The sequence below is a fragment of the Zonotrichia leucophrys genome, chromosome 25 (genome assembly GCF_028769735.1).
Source record: "Zonotrichia leucophrys gambelii isolate GWCS_2022_RI chromosome 25, RI_Zleu_2.0, whole genome shotgun sequence".
NCBI classification, from domain to species: Eukaryota; Metazoa; Chordata; class Aves; order Passeriformes; family Passerellidae; genus Zonotrichia; species Zonotrichia leucophrys.
In genome coordinates this window covers 963,739-985,544 of record NC_088194.1, presented here as the reverse complement: position 1 = coordinate 985,544, position 21,806 = coordinate 963,739, and the positions used below count along the sequence as shown (strand labels likewise).

The window sequence follows — 21,806 nt, the reverse complement described above, 5'->3', positions numbered from 1 at the left end:
TACATGATGCATAAATTCCATTCAAACACAGGATTCTGTCTGGTCATCATCAACTTCTTCCTCTGAATCCTGACAGCGCCTTCAAGGTGGGAAGAAGTTCGTTTCTTCTGATAAGAGAGCAATAAATTCTCTTTCTCTGAAAGATTCAGGTGTCCTGTGGCTGCTATCTCACTGCGAGTCCTTTCTTTAAAAAAAGTATCCTACATAGCATCGTTTCTATTTTAACATTTTGTTATAACCTAAAACTACTTAAGAGAATTAACACAGCATTACTTTCTAACACAACACATACAATATTCATTTGAATATTTGCGAAAAGCTAATCATAAAATACATGCATTTTTCACAGGGGAGAACAGGATGTGCTTCTGCAGCCGTGGGCACAGGAAGTGTGAGGGAGGGAGATGACAGACTCCCTGAAGAGCCTTGGACCCAGCCCATGACCATGGGGAGATGCAGGGAGGAGATTGCAGTGCTGCTGCTCCAGTTTAGCCTCCCTCAGCCCGGGAGAGCAAAGCTATGGGCTCCTTTTGCTCATCACAGTGATGATCACAAAGCTCTGAGCAGTGTGAGCTGGAAGAAGCTTCCAGTTCAACCTGCTGCCACCAAAATTGATGTCCCTCCTTGAAAAGAGGCTGGAGCAGTGGGGAGCAGGTGGGGGACGACGGTGCCTTTTGCTCATCACAGTGATGATCACAAAGCTCTGAGCATTGTGAGCTGGAAGAAGCGTTGGGGAAGATGAAACAGGAAAGCCTCATAAATATGATTGTCTGGCAAAAGATTTTGAGAACATAGAAACTATAAGTGAGATTGAAATGAAAGCAAGCTTTGTGATCCCTCAGTTACTGAACAACTGGAAAACAATGGTGTGGTCACTGAAGGTAATCCCCTTTTGATGGAACAACACCCTCTGCTTGCAGACAGGCCCAAGGCTCAGAGCAGACCCTACAGCTTGGCAGAAGGGGTCCAAAGAGGAGTTTTTAGGGTTTAAAATGTAACACAGTATGGCAATGTAGTGATTCTTATAGGCTGTATGTAAATGCTGTAGGATTTGTATATTGTACTAGATTGGTTAGTGAGAATTAGAATATTCAACACAGAAGAAGATTTATTGTATTGTAATGGGAACCTCGCTCTCTTACCCTTTTTGGTCTCTTACCTTTTTTACTCCTTTGCTCTCTTTCCCTCACCCTCTCTCCCCCTCTCTTCTCTCGGGCCTGCTCTGAGCTGCGGCTGCAGCTCCCAGCAGGGCCCTGCACCCAGGCCCTTTGCAATAAACCCCAAATTCCAAAAGGTTCCTGCACCCACACCCTTTGCAATAAACCCCAAAACCCAGCAGGCCCCTGCATCCACACCCTTTGCAATAAACCCCAAATCCCAGCAGGCCCCTGCACCCAGGCCCCTTGCAATAAACCCCAAATTCCAAAAGGCCCCTGCACTTGGCCCTTTGCAATAAACCCCACATTCCAGGACCTGGCTTCAGAGATCTCTCGTCTCCATCCATCCTGACCATCCTACCCCCTGACACTCCTACAAAGAAGCTTCCAGTTCAACCTACTGCCACCAAAATTGATGTCCCTCCTTGAAAAGAGGCTGGGGGACTGGGGAGCAGGTGGGGGACGAGGGCCTTTCTCCCCTGTGGGGCTGTTTGCTGTGCTGTGCCTGCCATGGCCAGGCCAGGGTGGTTCTGGGGACAGTCACTGCTTGTCCTGTGCCTCCTTTGAGAAAAGCTTCCTCCATCCTTGGAGATGGAGGAAGGAGTTGTGGCAACCCAGAACACAGCACCATTGTGTGCCTGGGCTTTGCTCTTGGCCTGAGGGGATGATGGAGAAGCCTCTCTGGAGGGCAGGATAAATCCAGAGCGACTCGAATGGCGGGGCAGCCCCCTTGCACAACCCTCCAGGGCCTCAAGGGGTGGGAACACCATCCTTCCATCAGGGATGGGGAGAGGGGAAATTAAATTAAATTAATTAAATTAACCATTTCCCTGCTGTCTTTGGGCTCAGAGTGCTCCATCCCAGCACAGGGAGAGCTTTGCCAGCCCAGGAGGCTCCTGGAGCTTGATGTAGAACTGTCCTTTTCCCTGAATTCCCTAAGGGAACATCATTCCTCCATCATGGATGGGGTGAGAGGAATAAAATTAACCATCTCCCTGCTGTCTGTGGGCTCAGAGAGCCCTGTCCCAGGAGCCCAGTGCAGAACTGTCATTTTCCTTGAATTCCCAAAGGGAACATCATCCCTCCATCAGGGATGTGGAAAGGGGAAATTAAATTAAATTAATTAAATTAACCCTTGCCCTGCTGTCTGTGGGCTAAGAGGGCCCTGTCCCAGCACAAGGGGGGGGTTTTGCCAGCCCCAGAGGCTGCTGGAGCCTGATGCAGAACTGTGGTTTTCCCTCAATTCCCAAAGGGAACATAATCCTTCCATCAGGGAGAGTGAGTGTCCCAAGGGAACACCATCCCTCTATCAGGGACAGGGAGAGGGGAATTAAATTAACCCTTGCCCTGCTGTCTGTGGGCTCAGAGAGTCCTGTCCCTGCCCAAGAGGCTGCTGGAGGCCGATGCAGAACTGAAGTCGTTCACCCTGAATTCCGAGTCGTTTTCCCTGAATTCCCAAAGCTGTGCCCTGCAGATAAAGGGATGTTTGTTACCCGGGCACACTGTGTTTTGCCGAGCAGAACAATAAAGAGAAAGACACTCACAATGGGAAATTGTGCTTCCTCCTCCCCGTGCGCTCCTCGGGGAGGTGTTGGAGAGGGGACAAAATAAAAGAGAAGAAAGCAGGAAGAGACGGTGACAGGGCAGGGCACCATGGGAGCGGGCATCAAGGGCCAGGGGGGTGCCAGGGCACTGCCCGCCCCAGCGCGGTGACAGGGGAGGGCTGGCTGGGAGCACCTGCTCGCCACCTCCCGTGTGTCCCCGTGTCACCTCTGTCTCCGTGGGACCCCCAGCCCCACCATGGGGTGTTGGTGACAGAGGAGGGCAGCAGCAGGAGCTGCTCGTGGGCACGGGGCATTGGATGGGCACAGCGGATCCCCCAAGGACCTGGCTGGGCACGGTAAGGGAGCGGGGCAGTGCCAGCAAGGAGGGTTGGCACGGGCTGTGGGGTCCTGCAAGCCATGTCCTCTCTGCACAGCAAATGTCACAGAGAGCCCCCCCAGAGCAGGGTGAGACCCTCCAGGCCCCCCCAAAGCTGGGGGGTGTCCCACTGCATGTCCCTGACCCCTGTGTTCCCCCCAGGCTCTGTCCTGCCCCCGGCACTGAGGATGCACAGGCTGCTCCTGCTCGGCTGCCTCTGGCTCCTGGCAGCACCCCCGGGCTCCAGCATCTTCCAGAGGCCAACGGGGACCCCAGGTAGGGAGCGGGAATTGGGGGTATGGATGTGGAGCCCTATAGGGTGCAGGGGCTGGGGGGCAGGATATGGGGTCCTATATACATGTTTATATATGGATGTGGAGCCCTATAGGGTGCAGGGCCTAGGGGGCAGGATGTGGAGCACTCTATGTATGTATATATGTGGATGTGGAGCCCTATATATATGTTTATATAGGGATGTGGAGCCTCTGTAGGGAGAGGAGTCTGGGGGGCAGGATCTGGAGCCCTGTGGAGTGCAGAGCCTAGGGGGCAGGATGTGGAGCCTTATAGGGTGGATATCCTGGGGGGCAGGATGCAGAGCACTATATATATATGTATATATGTGGATGTGGCGCCCTGTATATAGGTATATATATATGGATGTGGAGCCCTAAAGGGTGCAGAGCCTGAGGGCCAGGATGTAGGGCCCTATACATATATATGTATATAAAAATATAAATAAATAAATAAATAAATAAATAAATAAATATATATATATATATATATATATATATATATATATGGATGTGATGGATGTGGAGCCCTATAGGGTGCAGGGCTGGGGGGCAGGATGTGGGGCCCTAGATATATATGTGTATATATATATGTATCTATTTATTTATATATATATATTTATATATATATACATATGTGGAGCCCTGCAGGGAGCCTATATATATGTTTGTGTGTGTATATATATATTTTTATTTATATATAAATATATATGTATGGATGTGGAGCCCTGTAGGGTGCACAGCCTGGGGGCCAGGATGTAGGGCCCTATATATATGTGTATATACATATATATATATATATTCATATATATCTATTTATGTATATATACAGATGTGGAGCACTGCAGGGAGCCTATATATATGTGTGTGTGTATATTTATTTTATATATATATATATATATATATATATATATATATGTGGAAGCCCTGTAGGGTGCAGGGTCTGGGGTGGCAGGGTGTGAAGCCCCATATCAGTGTATATATATGGATGTGGAGCCCCTGTAGAGTGCAGGACCTGCAGGGAGGACTGGGCACTGCTGTTTGAACTCAGTGCTGGAGAGGGGAGGTGATTTTGGGCAGGTCCAGTCCAGGCAGGAACTGAGCTGTGCCTCCTGAAGGGGCAGGAGAGGTGAAGAGGAGCCAGGATGGGTGATAGAAAACATCAGATACTGGTGAGGGTTGATGCAGAGGAGCCAGGATGGATGAGAGAAACCATCAGACACTGGAGAGGGTTGAAGGTTGATGCAGAGGAGCCAGATGGATGATAGAAACCATCAGACATTGGTGAGGGTTGATGCAGAGGGCCCAGGATGGATGATGGAAACCATCAGACGCTGCTGAGGGTTGATTCAGAGGAGCCAGGATGGATGATAGAAACCATCAGACACTGGTGAGAGTTGAGGGTTGATGCAGAGGAGACAGGATGGGTGATAGAAACCATCAGACGCTGCTGAGGTTGATGCAGAGGAGCCAGGATGGATGACAGAAACCATCAGATGTTGGTGAGAGTTGAGGGTTGATGCAGAGGAGCCGGGATGGATGACAGAAACCATCAGACACTGGTGAGGGTTGATGCAGAGGAGCCAGGATGGATGATAGAAACCATCAGACGCTGCTGAGGTTGATGCAGAGGAGCCAGGATGGATGACAGAAACCATCAGATGTTGGTGAGGGCTGAGGCTGCTCAGGGGGTGTCAGAGGGGTGGTGCTGAGCCCACCTGGGGGGCTGCAGCCCCCCTGCACCTGCAGTACCTGCTGGAGCCCCTGCACCCCACGGTGCACACGCAGCGCGGTGCCACGGCCACCCTGCCCTGCGTGCTGCGCGCCCTGCCTCGCAACTACCGCGTCAAGTGGAGCAAGGTGGAGCCGGCCAACTACGGGGAGAACATCATCATCATCACCAACGGGCTGTTCCACAAGAACTACGGGCCCCTGAGCCCGCGGGTGCGCCTGCGGCACAGCCACCGCTACGACGCCTCGCTCACCATCAGCAACGTGGCGCTGGAGGACGAGGGACGCTACCGCTGCCAGCTGGTCAACGGGCTGGAGGATGAGAGCATCTCGCTCACACTGCACCTCGAGGGTGAGATTGGGATCATTCCTGGGGGATGAGGGGCTGCTAATGCTGCCAGCAGGTCAGTGGGCTGGAGGACGAGAGCATCTCGCTCACGCTGCACCTTGAGGGTGAGATTGGGGTATACAGCCCTGGGGGATGAGGGCATCTCACTCATGCTGCACCTTGAGGGTGAGCTTGGGGTGCATTATAACAGTTTGGGGTTTTGGGGTCTGTCTGACCCCGGCTGCCATTGGTGTCTCTTGTAAACAAAGTCCCCCGACAAAGGCAGGAATTATGCACCTGGCTCGATCTTATCAGAAGGCTAATTTATTACTTTATTATACTATACTATATTATATTAAAGAATATTATACTATACTATACTAAAGAAAAGATGCTTACTGAATGCTAAAAAGACAATAATGAAAACTCATGACTCTTTCCAGAGTCCCGACACAGCTTGGCCCTAATTGGCCAATGAGTCAAAACAACTCACACTGGAGTTCAATAAAAAAATGACGTGTGGGTAAACTATCTCCAAACACATTCCAGACGAGCACAACACAGGAGAAGTAAATGAGATAAGAATTGTTTTCCTTTTCTCTGAGGCTTCTCTCGCTGCTTTTCAGCTTCCCAGGAGAAAAACCCTGGGTGAAGGAATTTTTTCAGAGAATGTGAATGTCACAGGCGTCCCAGATAAAGGGGTACCACTCAGCATGACCTGTTCAGGTCCCTCAGGCAATCTTAGCAAGCAGCTCAGCTCTTAAGTGAGATCAGCTCTTTGGTGAATTCAGCTCTTTAGCAATTTAAGCTTTTGCTTGCTGAATGCCTCGGCACACACAGGGATGAGAGAGGAGTTGTATGAGGTTCCACAGATGTGTCTTAATTGGCAGCTTCTGTAAAGGGTGACAGTGACAGCTCTTCTCCTGACCCCACCCTGCCTGAACTGGGCAGAAATAGGGGTTTATATAGGGTATGTGGGTTTTGGGAAACAGTCCAATAGTCAGGGTCGAGGTGAATATCACCCATGGTCTTACAGAGAGATAACGAGGGTCTGAAGGCAGAAGAGAGGTCTCTTGGTCCAGTCATCATGACTAGGCATTTCTTATCTTCTTATCAATTGACATTGCAGGCCCTGTGGCTGCTACAGTCCATCCCTGGGGGATGTGGCAGGAAGGGGACGCTCAGCTGGAATGTGCCTGTGGCTCTGTGCCTCCACCCCCATTGCATGGCCATTCCCCAGCCTTACATTCAGCACTGAATCCCCAGAGGTGTTGAGTCAAAGCCTCCTTGGGGAGAGCAATGCCCTCACCCCATCTCTGTCCCTCCAGGTGTTGTCTTCCCTTACCAGCCCAGCAACAGGCGCTACAAATTCAACTACCACGAAGCCAAGAGAGCCTGCGAGCAGCAGGACTCCCGCCTCGCCACCTACCAGCAGCTCTACAAAGGTGAAGCATCCAAAAAACCTCCTTTTTAGCCCAAACCCACGCCTGTCTGAGGATGGGGAGGGGGGAAACACCAGTGTTATGAATATGAACGAGGCCAAACTTTCTCTGGAGAAAGAGGTTCTCGTTTATTAAAATGGCTGCAAGGAATGGAGTACCCAGGATAAGCCTGAGCACCTACACATTGAGCCAAAACCAGAACAGTGCGCTACCCCCAAGTGCACTGGGTTCTCCCCAGAAAACAAGCTTCCAAAAAAGAAGAACCTAGACCCAACTTAACTCCCCCCATTTATAGCCCCCTTTGAGTCCAGGATTGGTCCATTTTGGATCTGCATGGTGATTGATCAATTTCCAGGCTTCTCATTGGTCTTTAACGCCGTTTATTCTGGACCAATTGTTTCTGCAGGACTTCAAATGATGGTCAAATCTTCCATCCAATCCCTCTTCAACCTCACCTTGCCCTGCCAGACCACCCTTCCACCAAACTCTGGACCGTTCTCCTGGAACATTCTAATAACCTCCACTCTTAACATAATACAATTAATATAACATAATTAATACAATATAATTGAACTTTAATTTAACATAACTTAACTTTTACCTACAACACCATGACTGAGCTGCCTGTCTCCCCACAGCCTGGACAGAGGGGCTGGACTGGTGCAACGCTGGCTGGATCCTGGATGGGACCGTGCACTACCCCATCATCAACTCGCGGGAGCCGTGTGGCGGCCGCCTCCTCCTGCCCGGGGTGCGCTCCTACGGCACCAGGGACAAGCAGAAGGACAGATTCGATGCTTTCTGCTTCACCTCTGCCCTTCAAGGTAGTGCTGCGTGCCCCTGTGCTTCTCACAGCGCCACCCAGCCCTGCTGCCCACCCAGGTTGTTTCGTGTATTTGTGGGGTACGCAGATGTCTTGGTTTGGAAAGAAAGGAGTCTGCTAAGGAAGGCAGGAGCCTCCCCTGAAATGGAGAATGTAAAAGCCTCCCCACCCCTCCGAATTGCTATAAATTTTAAATTAAGGGGCTCTCAGGAAAAAATATGGGAGCAGGAAATAACAGTTCTTTAATAGGGAAAGAAAATATAAAAAGATAAAATAAACAATACAGTACACTAGAACAACAGTGACAGAGTCAGAACCCAGCCTGACACCCTGTGGGGTGTTGGTAGCAGTCCAATTGGAAATGTGGCTGCAGCCCTCCTGAAGTGTCAGGTGTGGCTCTGTTGGAGCAAAGGGGGTCCTGTAGAGAAGGATGGATTCTTCCTCGGAAGATCCAGTGGAAGGAGAGGCAGCTGCTGTTCCTCTGGGGAATCCTGTGGAGAAAGCCGAGCTGGTGTCTCAGAACCTCTGGATTATATCCGAGTAGCAATGCTTGGCTCCTCCCTCTGGGCGGAGCATCTCACAATGGGATATTATAGTTCTTATCAGCCATGCAGTGACATTCAACAGTCTGTTATCAGCAATGTCCCCTCCCAAGGGAGGTGTGAATGTGGTCACTCAAAGAGAGAGATAAGGCAAACTTCCTACCTGAATAAAGATAATCTGCCATACAGATGGTAATGGAAAACATCTTGCATTGCAATCTGGAACACCAGATGAAGGAAGGAGTGATGAATCTTCCTCCATGTTCTTAGGAGGCTGATTTATTATTTTATGATGTATATTGTATTAAAGAATGCTATACTAAAACTATGCTAAAGAATACAGAAAGGATACAGACAGAAGGCTAAAAGATACTAATGAAAAATTCATGACTCTTTCCAGAGCCTTGACACAGCTTGGCTGTGATTGGTCATTGAGTCAAAACCAATTCACATGAAACCAATGAAACAACCACCTGTTGGTAAACAATGTCCAAACCACATTCCAAAGCAGCAAAACACAGGAGAAGCAAATCAGAGAATTATTGTTTTCCTTTTTCTCTGAGGCTTCGCAACTTCCCAGGAGAAAAATCCTGGGCAGAGAAGTTTCCCAGAAAATATGACAGTGAGAGTTGTTTGCAGGAAGGGTGCTCACCCGTGGTGTCCCCCCTCCATCCCCCAGGCCAGGTCTACTTCATCTGGGGCCACCTGAACTTCAAGGCCACATGTGGACTTTCATTCACATGAAACCAATGAAACAACCACCTGTTGGTAAACAATGTCCAAAGCAGCAAAACACAGGAGAAGCAAATCAGATTGTTTTCATTCCTCTTTGAGGCTTCTCAGCCTCCCAGGAGAAAAATCCTGGGCAAGGGGATTTTTCAGCAAATACGACGGTGACAGTGGTTTGCAGGAAAGGTGCTCACCTGCTGTGTCCCCTCTTATATTGGAGTATTACCAATATAGCCAGATGGGACATGCCTGAGCTTGTCTGGCCCTTGCTGCTGAACCAAATAGTGGCAACTGTGGTGTTTCACCCCAGAGACACTTTGGGCTGGCTGGGTGTTGCAGTTGGGTGCATGGAGACAAGTCCAGGCCTGCAGGAGCTCTGGTGGTGGTGGGATGGATCTTCCCCCATAACAGGGTCTCTTCCTTGGGTTTATCTCTGCTGGACAAGTTTTAAGGTGATGGTGAAGGAAAGGAGTTGGTTCTGATGGAGGGGAAAGGAGAGGTGACTGACACACCTGGGAGGGAATATCGGGGGAGGGATCTGAATTTCTGAGCCAAACCCTGAAATCACAATGCAACACCCTCTCCATGCTCCAGGCCAAGTCTACTTCATCCGAGGCCACCTGAACTTCAAGGAGGCGGCACAGGCGTGCCGAAACCAGGGGGCTGCCCTGGCCAAGGTGGGCCAGCTCTACTCAGCCTGGAAGTTCTCGCAGCTGGATCGCTGTGACGGGGGCTGGCTGGCGGACGGCAGCGTGCGCTACCCCATCACCACGCCCCGGCAGCGCTGCGGAGGGCTGCCCGAGCCCGGCGTGCGCAGCTTCGGCTTCCCCAGCAAGGAGATGAGGACCTACGGCTCCTACTGCTTCGTGGGCAAGTGAGGACACGGGGCTGAGAAGATGGGACACCGCTGGTGTGGTGTTTGTTTGAGGACACACAGGACAGCGCTGGTGTGGCGGTGTTTGAGGACACACGGGACACCGTGGGTGTGGTGGGGTTTGTCTGAGGACACAGGGGACAGCCCATGTGTGGTGGTGTTTGAGGGTCCCCAGGATAAGGGAAGAGATGAGAACACCATGTTTCAGAAGGCTGATTTATTATTTTATTGTATGTATTATATTAAAGGAAAATTAAATACTAAAACTGTACTAAAAAAAGAGAAAGGAGGACCTATGGCTTCTACTGCTTTGTGGGCAAGTGAGGACATGGGGCTGAGCACAGGGGACAGCGCTGGTGTGGTGGTGTTTGAGGGTCCCCAGGACAAGGGAAGACATGAGAACACCATGTTTCAGAAGGCTGATTTATTATTTTAATCTATATATATTATATTAAAGGAAAATTAAATACTAAAACTAAACTAAAGAAAGAGAAAGGAGGACCTATGGCTCCAACTGCTTTGTGGGCAAGTGAGGACATTGGGCTGAACAGCTGGGACAGTGGTGGTTTGTTGGTGTTTGAGGGTCCCCAGGACGAGGGCAGAGATAAGAACACCTTGACTCCATGTTTCAGAAGGCTGATTTATTATTTATGGCATATATATTTTATATTAAAAGAAAATGCTATACTAAAACTATACTAAAGAAAGTGAAAGGAGATGTCAGAAAGCTAGAAAGGAATGAATAATAAAATCTTGTGACTGACCAGAGAGTCCAACACAGCTGGACCGTGACTGGTCATCAAGTAAAAACAATCCACATGAGACCAAAGATGCACCTGTTGGTGAACCATCTCCAGACCACATTCCACAGCCATCAGTTATCGTTTAGCTTTCTTTTCCAAGGCTTCTCAGCTTCTCAGGAGAAAAATCCTACTGAAAGGATTTTCATAAAATATGTGAGTGACAGTGGTGGGAAACCAGAGCTCATCACCTGGGCAGAGAGCTGGAGGTGAGGAAGGAGGGGTGATCTTCTCCCAGAAGGTTTGGGTGGTTCCTGCATCCTCTGGTAGGGCTGGGTGTGGCTTCTTGGTGCATCCCCTGATGGAAAGGGTGCCCATGTCCCACCCCAGCAGGCTTGTGGGGTGTTTGGGACTTCCTTGTGGGGTGTTTGGGATTCCCTGTGGGATGTTTGGGACACATAGGGTGTTTGGGACTCCTCATGGGATGTTTGGGACGTTGTGGGGTGTTTGGGACACCTCATGGGGTGTTTGGGACACCTTGTGGGTGTTTGGGGTGTTTGGGATTCCCTGTGGGATGTTTGGGGCACCTTTGTGAGGTATTTGGGACTCTCTGTGGGGTGTTTGGGACTCCTCATGGGGTGTTTGGGACACATTATGGCATGTTTGGGACATGTTGTGACATGTTTGGGGCATGTTGTGGGGTGTTTGGGACTCCTTGTCGGGTGTTTAGGACTCCCTGTGAGGTGTTTGGGACTCCTCATGGGGTGTTTGGGACTCTTTGTGGGGTGCTTGGGACACGTTGGGTGTTTGGGACACACTATGGGGTGTTTGGGACTCCTCATGGGGTGTTTGGGACACATTATGGGGTGTTTGGGACTCCTTATGGGGCATTTGGGACACCTTTTTGAGGTGTTTGGGACTCCTTGCGGGTGTTTGGGAGTGCCTGTGGGGTGTCTGGGACACGTTGTGGGGTGTTTGGGACACCTTGTGGGGTGTCTGGGACTCCCCACAGGAGTGGTGGTGTCTCCATTTCTGTGGCTCCTGGGGATATCTCTGTGCCCAGCTCTGCTGGGATGTGGGGGCACTTTGGGGTGGTTTCTCCATTTCTGAGGCTCCTGGGGGTGTCTCTGCTGGGATATGGGGGCCCTTTGGGGTGGTTTCCCCCTGTTTTTGTGGCTCCTGAATGTCTCTGTGCCCAGGCTCTCCCCTGCTGCCACCCTCCATGCTTTGGGGCTGTGCAGTGCCACTCACCCCTGTGCCAGCCCCCCCCCAAATAACCAGCTCACCACTCTGTGCCATCTGTTTACTGGTTTTAATGCCCACAGCAGCACGGGGAGGGAGTTTGGGCAGCAGGTCCCCACTCCAAGCCTGCTGCAGCAGCTTCTGCCTCTCCAGGGAGGTGCCGGAGCCCCCCCAGACCCCTCTGGGTGGGCACTGAGCTGCAGCAGAGCTCAGATGTCCCCATGCCAACCCCCAGCAGGATGGGAGGGTGATGCTGGCACGTTTCTGCCCATGGGTGTCCCCTGGATTTCAGCTCTGCTGTGACTGAGGACAAAATTCCTGTGCTGCATTTTGGGGCTCTGGGGGCTCCTTTCAATGGGCTCTTTTAATTTTTTAGGATATTTTTGTACAGATATAAAACAACAAAGGGGGCAGACACCCAACAGCGAGGTTTCACTCCATGGAGGTCCCAGTGCTGTCGCCATCCACACCAGTCCAGGCACTGGGGAGCCCCTCACTTGTTGGGGGGCTCAGCCACACCTGGGGGGACACAGAAGTGCCAGATGAAGGGAAAGCACCACCAAAGGGGTGTCAGAACTCAGTACATCCCTCTGGATGTCCAGAGTTGTTGAAGACCCCGTCAGGGGGCTCGGACACCCTGATGAAGTATATGCTAGAGATAATTCATGCTATTAATGTATAACATATTGTAAGATCCAAACGATATCCTTTGACCACCCTGGCCGGGAGCAGTGTCTTATTCATATTCATCTAGTTCCAAGACTATGTTGAGATAACTTTGGGGTTTTTAACATAAGAATACAAGCTTCCAGGTGATAATCACCGGCTTCCCTGGGTTGCAGGACCACTCAAGAGTGATTTTCACCTCGAAGATTGCATCTACCACGATGATTGACGGACCACCCTGTTACATGTGAATACTGACTGCCCTTGGCTGTGGTAGTTTTTGACGATGGAAATTCGTTCTCGCTGACAAATTAATAAATCATTGCTAAATTTTCTTATAAGTTTGGCTCTTGATTTGATCATTTATAACACTGGCATGCTGCCCAGAACACCTGGGGATTTGATTTTGACCCTTGGAACAAGTGGCCAGCTTTGTATGAGGACGTGAAAGTCACACAGGTTTGAATGGTGTAATAACAAAATGATCACAGGGTGAAAATGTAGGTTTTAGGATTTTTGGTTATGGGGACAAGATGGAGGAATCTGGGCGTGTCCAGCCGTTCTTCTTCTTCTTTTTCTTCTTCTTCTTCTTCTTCTTTTTCTTCTTGTTCTCCATTTTCTGCAGTGATGTTGGCACTTTGGGATTGGTTTAGAGTAGAGGTGCACTGTCTAACATAGGTGATAGGTATTGGAAAGTAATTGTAAATATGTTATATTTAGAGTAGAAGCTCACTGTCTAACATAGGTAATGGGTATTGGGAAGTAATTATAAATATGCTATATTTAGAATAGAAGTGCACTAACATAGGTGATAGGTATTGTGAATTAAGTGTAAATATGTTATATGTAGTTTGCAGTATAAAAGGACAACACAGAGTGCCTGTGGCTGCCTTGCTGGGCAGACTGTGGGAATCCACAAAATCAGAGGGTTTTGGGAAAGCTGCAAAAGGCAGGCCTCAGATACAGCAGAACTGTGAGAAGAACTAAGCAGCAGCCATGAGATAGGTCAGCAGAAAAATTATTTAAACTGTAGAAAAAGCAAGGACAGATAGAGCCATGGCCTGTGTATTAACGCTTGTCTGAATAGCTCTCTAAGCTGCAGAAAGTTTATCTAGCAAGATATTAGGAAGGTTAAAGGTTAATAATGGAGCTCTGTGCATTGTGTTTTAAGGCTTACGAGCAGGTGTTGTATTTGAAGTAAGCAAGCATTGTTTTAACCAAAGGCACGTGTGCTTATAGTGATTGGATAGAACTACTGTCAATGTGCTTTTGCTTTGTGTGATTGGTCAAGAAGCTTATAAAATAAGTTGTAACATTAAGTTTTTTGGCCTGCTGCCTGGGATGTGAGCTGCTGGCATCTTCCCATTGTCATAACCATGTAATGAGACTGATGCTGAAAAATAAAACTGCTCAAGGCCCGTTCCAGAGCAGCCCCGTCTCGTTTGTGTCTGTAAATAACCCCCCTTGCTGGTGTCACAGACCTCAGCTGGGCAGAAAGAAAATTTTATACATAAGAATTAATAAACAACCTCAAGACCAAAAACTGAACAGTCCAGACTCGTTCTTCAGCCGCGCGGGCCGAAACAGAGACGTCCTGCACATCTGTTGAAGATTGCAATGCAAGATGGTTTCCATTACCATCTGTATGGCAGATTATCTTTGTCAAGTGGGCAGTTTGCTTTATTTCTCTCTTTGAGTGACCACATTCACACCTCCCTAGGGAGGGGACATTGCTGATAACAGCTATTGAATGTCACTGCATGGCTGATAAGAACTACAGCATCCCATTGGGAGATGTGAGCCCGGGGGAGGAGCCAAGCATTGCTACCCAGATATAATCCAGAGGTTTTGAGACACCAAACCTCGTGTCTTTCTCCACAGGATTCCCCAGAGGAACAGCAGCTGTCTCTCTTTCCACTGGATCTTCAGAGGAAGAATACATCCTTCTCTACAGAACCCCCTCGCTCCAACAGAACCACCCCTGACACTGCAGGAGGGCTGCAGCCACATTTCCAATGGCACTGCTACCAACACCCCACAGGGTGTCAGGTTGGGTTCTGACTCTGTCAGTGTTGTTCTAGTGCACTGCATTGTTTATTTTATACTTTATTTTTTTTTTCCTTTCCCTATTAAAGAACTGTTATTTCCTGCTCCCATATTTTTTCCTGAGAGCCCCTTAATATAAAATTTATAGCAATTCAGAGAGGTGGAGAGGGTTCACATTCTCCATTTCAAGGGAGCTCCTGCCTTCCTTAGCAGACTCCTTTCTTTCCAAAACCGAGACAACATCTCGGGGCAGCAACTATCAACACAACCCGAGATGGGGGGGTTCAGGGGGGGGCTCAGCACTCACCAGGCCGGCAGGAAAGCTGGGGGGGCTCCCAGGTGCCATCCTCGCGGCAGCGGATGATGGGCGAGCGCCGCGGGGCGAGCCCGGGCCGGCAGCGGTAGCGGGTGGTGGAGCCGATCTCATAGCGCTGCTTGGCTCTGCCGAAGGCTCGGGCGTTGATGAGGGCGGGGGGGGGCCCGCATTGCACTGCAAGGATGGGGGAGTCATTGCAGTAAAGCCTCCCCAGCCCGGAGCACAAACAGGAACATTGCATTTCCCAGCCCAGAAAGCCCAAAGGGGGATAAAGTCGCCCTGAGCCCCAACAGGGGCATTGCAGTAAAGCCCCCCCAGCCCAGAAAGCACAAATGGGTGTGAAACATCCCCAGCTTGGAGCCCAAATGGGGGTAAAGCACCCCCAGCCCGGAGCACAAACAAGGGCATTGCAATAAAGCCCCCCCAGCTCAGACAACCCATACAGGGCATTGCAGTAAAGCCTCCCCTGGCCCAGAGTTCAAAAAGGGGGAATTGCAGTAAAGCCCCCCCAGCCCAGAAAGCCCAAATGGGGGTAAAGCCCCTCCAGCCCAGAGCCCTAACAGGGGTAAAGCCCCCACAGCTTGGAGCCCCAACAAGGACATTGCAGGAAAGCCCCCCCCCCCCAGCCCAGAGCACAAACAGGGGAATTGCAATAAAGCCCCCCCCAGCCCGGAGCCCAAACGGGGGTAAAGCCTCCCCAGCATGGAGCACAAACAGGAACATTGCATTTCCCAGCCCAGAAGGCCCAAAGAGAGGTAAAAGCCCCCCCAGCTCAGAGCCCAAATGGGGGCATTGCAATAAAGTGCCCCCAGCTCAGAAAACCCATACAGGGCATTGCAGTAAAGCCCCCAGCCCCAGCTCACAGGCATGCAGTAAAGCCTCCCTAGCCCAAATGGGGGTAAAGCCCCCCAGTCCTGAGCCTAAACAGGGATAAAGCCCCCCCCCCCTCTCAGCCTGGAAACCAAACAGGGATAAAGCCCCCCCCAAGCTTGGAGTCCAAACAGGGGTAAAGCCCCCCAGCCTGGAAAACCCAAACAGGAACATTGCATTTCCCAGCCCAGAAAGCCCAAACAGGGGTAAAACCCCCCCATCTCGGAGCCCAAATGGGGGTAAAGCCCCTCCAGCCCGGAGCCCCAACAAGGACATTGCAGTAAAGCCCCCCCAGCTTGGAGCACAAACAGGGGCATTGCAGAAAAGCCCCCCCAGACCGGAGCAAGCCCCAGAAAGCCCAAACAGGCTGAGGGTCCCATGCCCAGGACTCGTTTCCCACTGTGGAGGTGGTAGCAAAGCCCCTCCTCCGGGTGGGGGGTGAGACAGAGTGGAAATTTTCCAGAGCAGAAATCCATTTTGATTTTGGTAAAATGTACATCTTTGAGTTAGCTCTGTAGCTCGCAAACATTGCTGTTTAATCTGACTGCCTGTTCTCCTAAAAACCTATGCTCTAAGAAACTGCTTCAGTTGAAAGACAGAGATTGGGGGGAGCAGACAGAGCAAGGCAACCTGAACCAGGAATTCTTGCTGATAAAGAAAAATTAGCGGCAAATGTCACGTGAAATTTGTAAAAATGAATATGTATGAACCTATTGTGAAATTGTGAAACAATGAAATTATGACCAATTGTGCAATTGCATGCGTATGGATTTGAGAGGGAACTGAAAAAGGATCTGGAGTTCCCAGAGGCACTCATGTCATTTAAAGGGGAACCATCCTAATAATCGCTGTAATAAACATGCAGCTTTCACAAATTTACAATTTTCACAAATTTACAACTTTACAATTTCACAAAAATTGTGCAGTTTGTTTGCTCCCACAAACCAGGGTTCAGCCCAGCTTACCCAGCCCCATCTTGCAGGTGTAGGACAGGTGGTAGTTGCAGGGCACATCACTCCATTGCCCACCGTCGTGCCACACGATGACCACGCAGTTCTCCCCCGAGAGGAAATAGCTGTCAGGCTGCCCGGGGTGCCAGTTCTCGTACAGCTGTGGGCACAGGGGGCACAGGGGGTGCAGGGGGCATCCGGCACACCCTGCAGGTGTGGGGGGCACCCCTGCACCAGCAGTGCCACCTCCATGGCCAACGCCAGGTGTGGCTCCCTGGGGTTGTTCTTGGATAGAAGTGGAAATAGGATGGAGGTGGAGAGGGTTACTGGGGTTAAGAGTATTGTAAAAAATGTATTTTATGATTGGCTTTTCGCAAATATTAAAGTGAATATTATATGTGTTGTGTTAGAAAGTAATGCTGTGTTAATTCTCTTAAGCAGTGTGTTAAATAGAGTTTTAGGTTATAAAAATTGTTAAAATAGAAACGATGCTATGTAGGATACTTTTTTTAAAGAAAGGACTTGCAGCGAGATAGCAGCCACAGGACACCTGAATCTTTCAGAGAAAATTAATTTATTGCTCCATTATCAGAAGAAACTAACTTCTTCCCACTTCAAAGGCGCTGTTAGGATTCAGAGGAAGAAGTTGATGATGACCAGACAGAATCCTGTGTTTGAATGGAATTTATGCATCATGTATGAAGTGTATGAACATGCAACAGGCTGTTGCTTTTAAGGGTTAATCCTTTGTTAACGTGGGTCCTTTTTCGAGCTCGTGCTGCCCAGAAAAAGGTACCCGGACATCCATAACTCTTTGTCTCTATTGTCTCATATTGTCCTAATTCAAATTGTCCAAATTATTATTACTCTAATTGTATTACTATTTTTATAACCATTTTACTACTATTAAACTTTTCAAATTTTAAAAACAAGTGATTGGCGTTTTTCACAGCATGAATGTATTTAGGACTAGTGAGAGGTCCATGACTTTCACTTGGACCTGCACCAAGATGAGTGGCTCCTAAAACCATTGTGTTACTATTATCCTTGGAAAGTAAGGAGACTGAGGTTTTATACTCAGATACAAGAGTTAGCAGTTCTCACTGGTTTTACCTCTCCTCAGCAGGTAAGAAGGGTTTAACACCTAATTTTTAGAGTCTAATGTTCTGGTTGAAACTATACTTGCATATGGGGATACCAGAGATTAGTTCAGGTTTGAGGATTAGGAGCATTATGGGGATTATATTTAGGGCTATGAGGAGATGTTCTGGTGTGGAGGAGTTTTGGACTGATGTGATGTGGAATGGGACAGTGCCTCATTGTGACCGTGTTCACCGCAGTCTCAGGTTGAGGGAAGGGATGAGGATCTGACTCCATGTTTCAGACAGCTTGATTTATTATTTTATTATATATATTATATTAAAACTATACTAAAAGAATAGAAGAAAGGATTTAATCAGAAGGCTGGCTAAGAATACAAAAAGAAGGAATGATAACAAAGGTTTGTGGCTTGGACTCTCTATCCGAGCCAGCTGACTGTGATTGCCCATTAATTAGAAACAACTAACATGGACTAATCAAAGATCTACTTGTTGCATTCCACAGCAGCAGATAATCAATATTTATATTTTGTTCTTGAAGCTTCTCAGCTTCTCAGGAGGAAAAACCCTAAGGAAAGGACTTTTCATAAAAGATGTCTGTGACACCTCATTGTGTCATTACATTATGAGCATGTACAGGGTGTATGAGGCAATAAGGTGGATTGTATAGGGTGAATGAGGCAATAAGTAGGATTGTGGCTCCTGTTAGGATAATTGTGAAGGCAGATCAGTTGAAAAGTGTGATTACAACAGTTAGTTGTGCTATGAGGTTTGCTGTTGGAGGGAGGGTTTGTTGTCTTAGCTAGGAGTGGGGATGCTCAGCCAGGTGAAGCAGGCAGCTCCTGTTTGGGAGCCCCAAAATCCGGGCTGGGGGAGAGGATAAGGAGGTGCCAGGCTGGTGGTGCCCGCCCTGTGAGGGCACCCAGGGCTTGGCAGCCTCACTTACCAAGGGGCTCCCGTCAGACCACTGGAAATCGCCCTCGATGGTGCGGTCGTTGAGGCCGATCCACTGGTACTCCCTGTACTGGTCTGGGGGACACAGGGGGTGTTGGGGACAGGGACACAGCCAGGTGCCACCGTCAGGAGGGGGCTGAAGGGATATTGGGGGACACGGGGGGTGTTGGGGACAGGGACACAGCCAGGTGTCAGGAGGGGGCTGAAGGGATATTGGGGGACACGGGGGGTACTGGGGACAGGGACACAGCCAGGGCTGAAGAGCCGCGCTCAGGGGGATTTGGGACCTGGGGGTGTCCCTCGTCCTGCAGCGGGAAGGTGCTGGGAGGTTTGGGGACACCCCAAAAGGACATCTGGGAACCCCTTTGCCCCTCAGCCCCGGGGAGGCGGGACAGGACCGGCCGGGAGAGGGCGGCAGAGTCCGGACCCGCCTGTCCCCACCTGTGCCTGCAGCTCCCCACCTGGTTCTGCTGGTCTCCACCTGTCCCTGCAGGTTTCCACTTGTCCCCGCCTGTCCCCACCTCTCCCTGCAGGTCCCTACCTGGCTATGCCAGTCCCACCTGTCCCTGCAGGTTCCCACCTTGCCCTCCTGGTCCCCACCTGGCTATGCGAGTCCCCACCTTGCCCTGCCTGTCCCCACCTCTCCCTGCAGGTCCCTACCTGGCTATGCCAGTCCCACCTGTCCCTGCGAGTCCCAACCTTGCCCTGCCAGTCCCCACCTGTCCTTGCAGGTCCTCGCCTGTCCCTTCGGGTCCCCACCTATCCCTGCAGGTCCCCATCTGTCCCTGTAGGTCCTCACTTTGCCCTGCCGGTCCCCACCTGTCCCCACTTGTCCCCACCTGGTTCTGCTGGTCTCCACCTGTCCCTGCAGGTTTCCACTTGTCCCCGCCTGTCCCCACCTCTCCCTGCAGGTCCCCGCCTGTCCCTCCTGGTCCCCACCTTGCCCTGCCGGTCCCTGCCTGGCCCTGCCAGTTCTCATTTGTCCCTGCAGGTCCCCTCCTGTCCCCTCCTGTCCCCACCTATCCCTGCTTGTCCCCACCTGTCCCTGCAGGTCTCCACCTGGTTCTGCTGGTCTCCACCTGTCCACACCAGTCCCCACCTGTCCATGCCTGTCCCCTCCTGTCCCCACCTGTCCCTATGAGTCCCCACCCCACCCTGTCAGTCCCCACCTGTCCCTGCAGGTCCCCACCTGTCTGCACCTGTCCCCTTTCAGGTCCAGCCAGTCCCTGCCCGTCCCTTTGTGTCCCTTTGTGTCCCTGTCAGGTCTCTCCTGCCCCTTCCTCCTCCTCCACCCTCAGTTCCTTCAGGCTCTTTGCTCCCTGTCCTGTTCCCACAGCACTTCTCCCCTGCTCTGCCTTCCCCCATCCCTCCAAGGCTGATTTCAGGCAGGTCCTGGCTTTGCCTTCACATTTACACCAAATTTTCAAATTTACACACCCACCCCTCTGCTGCTCTGCCCATCCATCACTGGATTGTGGGATTTTGTTGGAAAAGGGACAAGATCATCGAGTCCAGCCATTCCTCACAGCCAGGGGCACCTCTGTCCCCAAGTGCCACATCCACAGGTCTCCTAAACCCCTTCAGCCATGGGCATTGCCCTGGGCAGCATCTCCATGGAGGAATGTTCCCAATATCCAACTTAACCCTGCCCTGGCGCTGATTCTCCTGCTCCTGAGCCTTTTTCCCTGGGAGCAGAGCCTAACTCCCAAGTGACTCCACCCTGTAAAAAGGGGGAAGGTCCCCTCTGAGCCTTCTTTTCTCCAGGCTGAGCCCCCCCTGAGCTCTCTTAGGTGCTCCAGAGCCCCTTCCCCAGCTCTGTTCCCCTCCCTGGACACTCTCCAGAGCCTGACCCCCAAGTGGCTCCACCTTGTAAAAAGTGAGAAGGTACCCCCTGAGCCTCATTTTCTTCAGGCTGAGCCTCTCCACATCCCTCAGGTGCTCCTGAGCCCCTTCCCCAGTTCTGTTCCCATCCCTGGACACACTCTGACCCCCAAGTGACTCCACGCTGTAAAAAGTGAGAAGGTCCCCCCTGAGCCTCATTTTCTCCAGGATGAGCTCTCCCCACATCCCTCAGGTGCTCCAGAGCCCCTTCCCCAGCTCTGTGCCCTTCTCTGGACACTCTCCAGAGCCCGACCCCCAAGTGACTCCACGCTGTAAAAAGGGAGAATGTCCCCTCTGAGCCTCATTTTCTCCAGGTTGAGCCCCCTCTGAGCTGCCTCGGGTGCTCCTGAGCCCCTTCTCCAGCTCTGTTCCCTTCCCTGAACACTCTCTGACCCCCAAGCGACACCACCCTCCTTTCAGGGAACTCTAGAAAGGTGTGAGCAGAGCCTGACCCCCAAGTAAATTCACTTTGTAAAAAGGGAGAATGTCCCCTCTGAGCCTCCTTTTCTCCAGGCTGAGCTCTCCCCACATCCCTCAGGAGTTCCAGAGCCCCTTCCCCAGCTCTGTGCCCTTCTCTGGACACTCTCCAGAGCCCGACCCCCAAGTGGCTCCGCCCTGTAAAAAGTGAGAAGGTGCCCCCTAAGCCCCCCCTGAGCCCCCTCAGGTGCTCCAGAGCCCCTTCCCCAGCTCTCTTCCCATCTCCGGACGTATTTCAGGGCTGAACCTGTCTGCTCCCACGTCTCTGCATGCACCATCCATATTCTGGCCTGTCTGTCTGTCTGTCTGTCTGTGTGTCCATTCATCCCTGCAGGGCCGGGCTCCACCTCCTGTCAACTCCCAGCCCTGCAGGGCTCGGCAGCAGGGAGGGGACAGCAGTGTCACACACCAGCAGTGTCACACAGCAGCAGTGTCACACAGCAGCAGTGTCACACACCATCAGCAGCAGGGAGGGGACAGCAGTGTCACACCAACAGCAGGGAGGGGACAGCAGTGTCACACACCAGCAGTGCCACACAGCAGCAGTGCCACACAGCAGCAGTGTCACACACCAGCAGCAGGGAGGGGACAGCAGTGCCACACACCAGCAGTGTCACACACCAGCAGTGCCACACACCAGCAGTGTCACACAGCAGCAGTGTCACACAGCAGCAGTGTCACACAGCAGCAGTGTCACACCAGCAGTGCCACACACCGGCAGTGTCACA

General features: G+C 51.0%; 2 protein-coding genes across 6 annotated transcripts in view; one reads left to right on the top strand and one right to left on the bottom strand.

Annotated features, from left to right (window-relative positions):
- The first annotated feature begins 2,750 nt into the window (after positions 1 to 2,750).
- Positions 2,751 to 10,128, top strand: HAPLN2 (hyaluronan and proteoglycan link protein 2). Its single transcript, XM_064732737.1, has 6 exons — positions 2,751 to 3,057; positions 3,240 to 3,353; positions 5,100 to 5,450; positions 6,755 to 6,871; positions 7,507 to 7,692; positions 9,557 to 10,128. Exons 2-6 carry the CDS (start codon positions 3,266 to 3,268, stop codon positions 9,838 to 9,840), a joined length of 1,026 nt encoding a protein of 341 aa, XP_064588807.1. The 5' UTR covers positions 2,751 to 3,057; positions 3,240 to 3,265; the 3' UTR covers positions 9,841 to 10,128.
- A 1,746-nt stretch (positions 10,129 to 11,874) lies between these two features.
- Positions 11,875 to 21,806, bottom strand: part of BCAN (brevican) — a 33,297-nt gene continuing 23,365 nt past the window's right edge. For 4 of the 5 annotated variants that reach the window (XM_064732704.1, XM_064732705.1, XM_064732707.1 and 1 more), the window contains 4 exons: positions 18,713 to 18,795; positions 16,682 to 16,826; positions 14,838 to 15,020; positions 11,875 to 12,337 (listed from right to left, as the gene is read on the bottom strand). In XM_064732704.1, the coding sequence (XP_064588774.1) occupies positions 12,312 to 12,337; positions 14,838 to 15,020; positions 16,682 to 16,826; positions 18,713 to 18,795 (437 nt within the window). In that variant the 3' untranslated portion in view covers positions 11,875 to 12,311. Of the gene's footprint in view, positions 12,338 to 12,396; positions 13,154 to 14,837; positions 15,021 to 16,681; positions 16,827 to 18,712; positions 18,796 to 21,806 lie in introns of those variants that run through there. The other variant, XM_064732706.1, reaches the window with a different exon arrangement.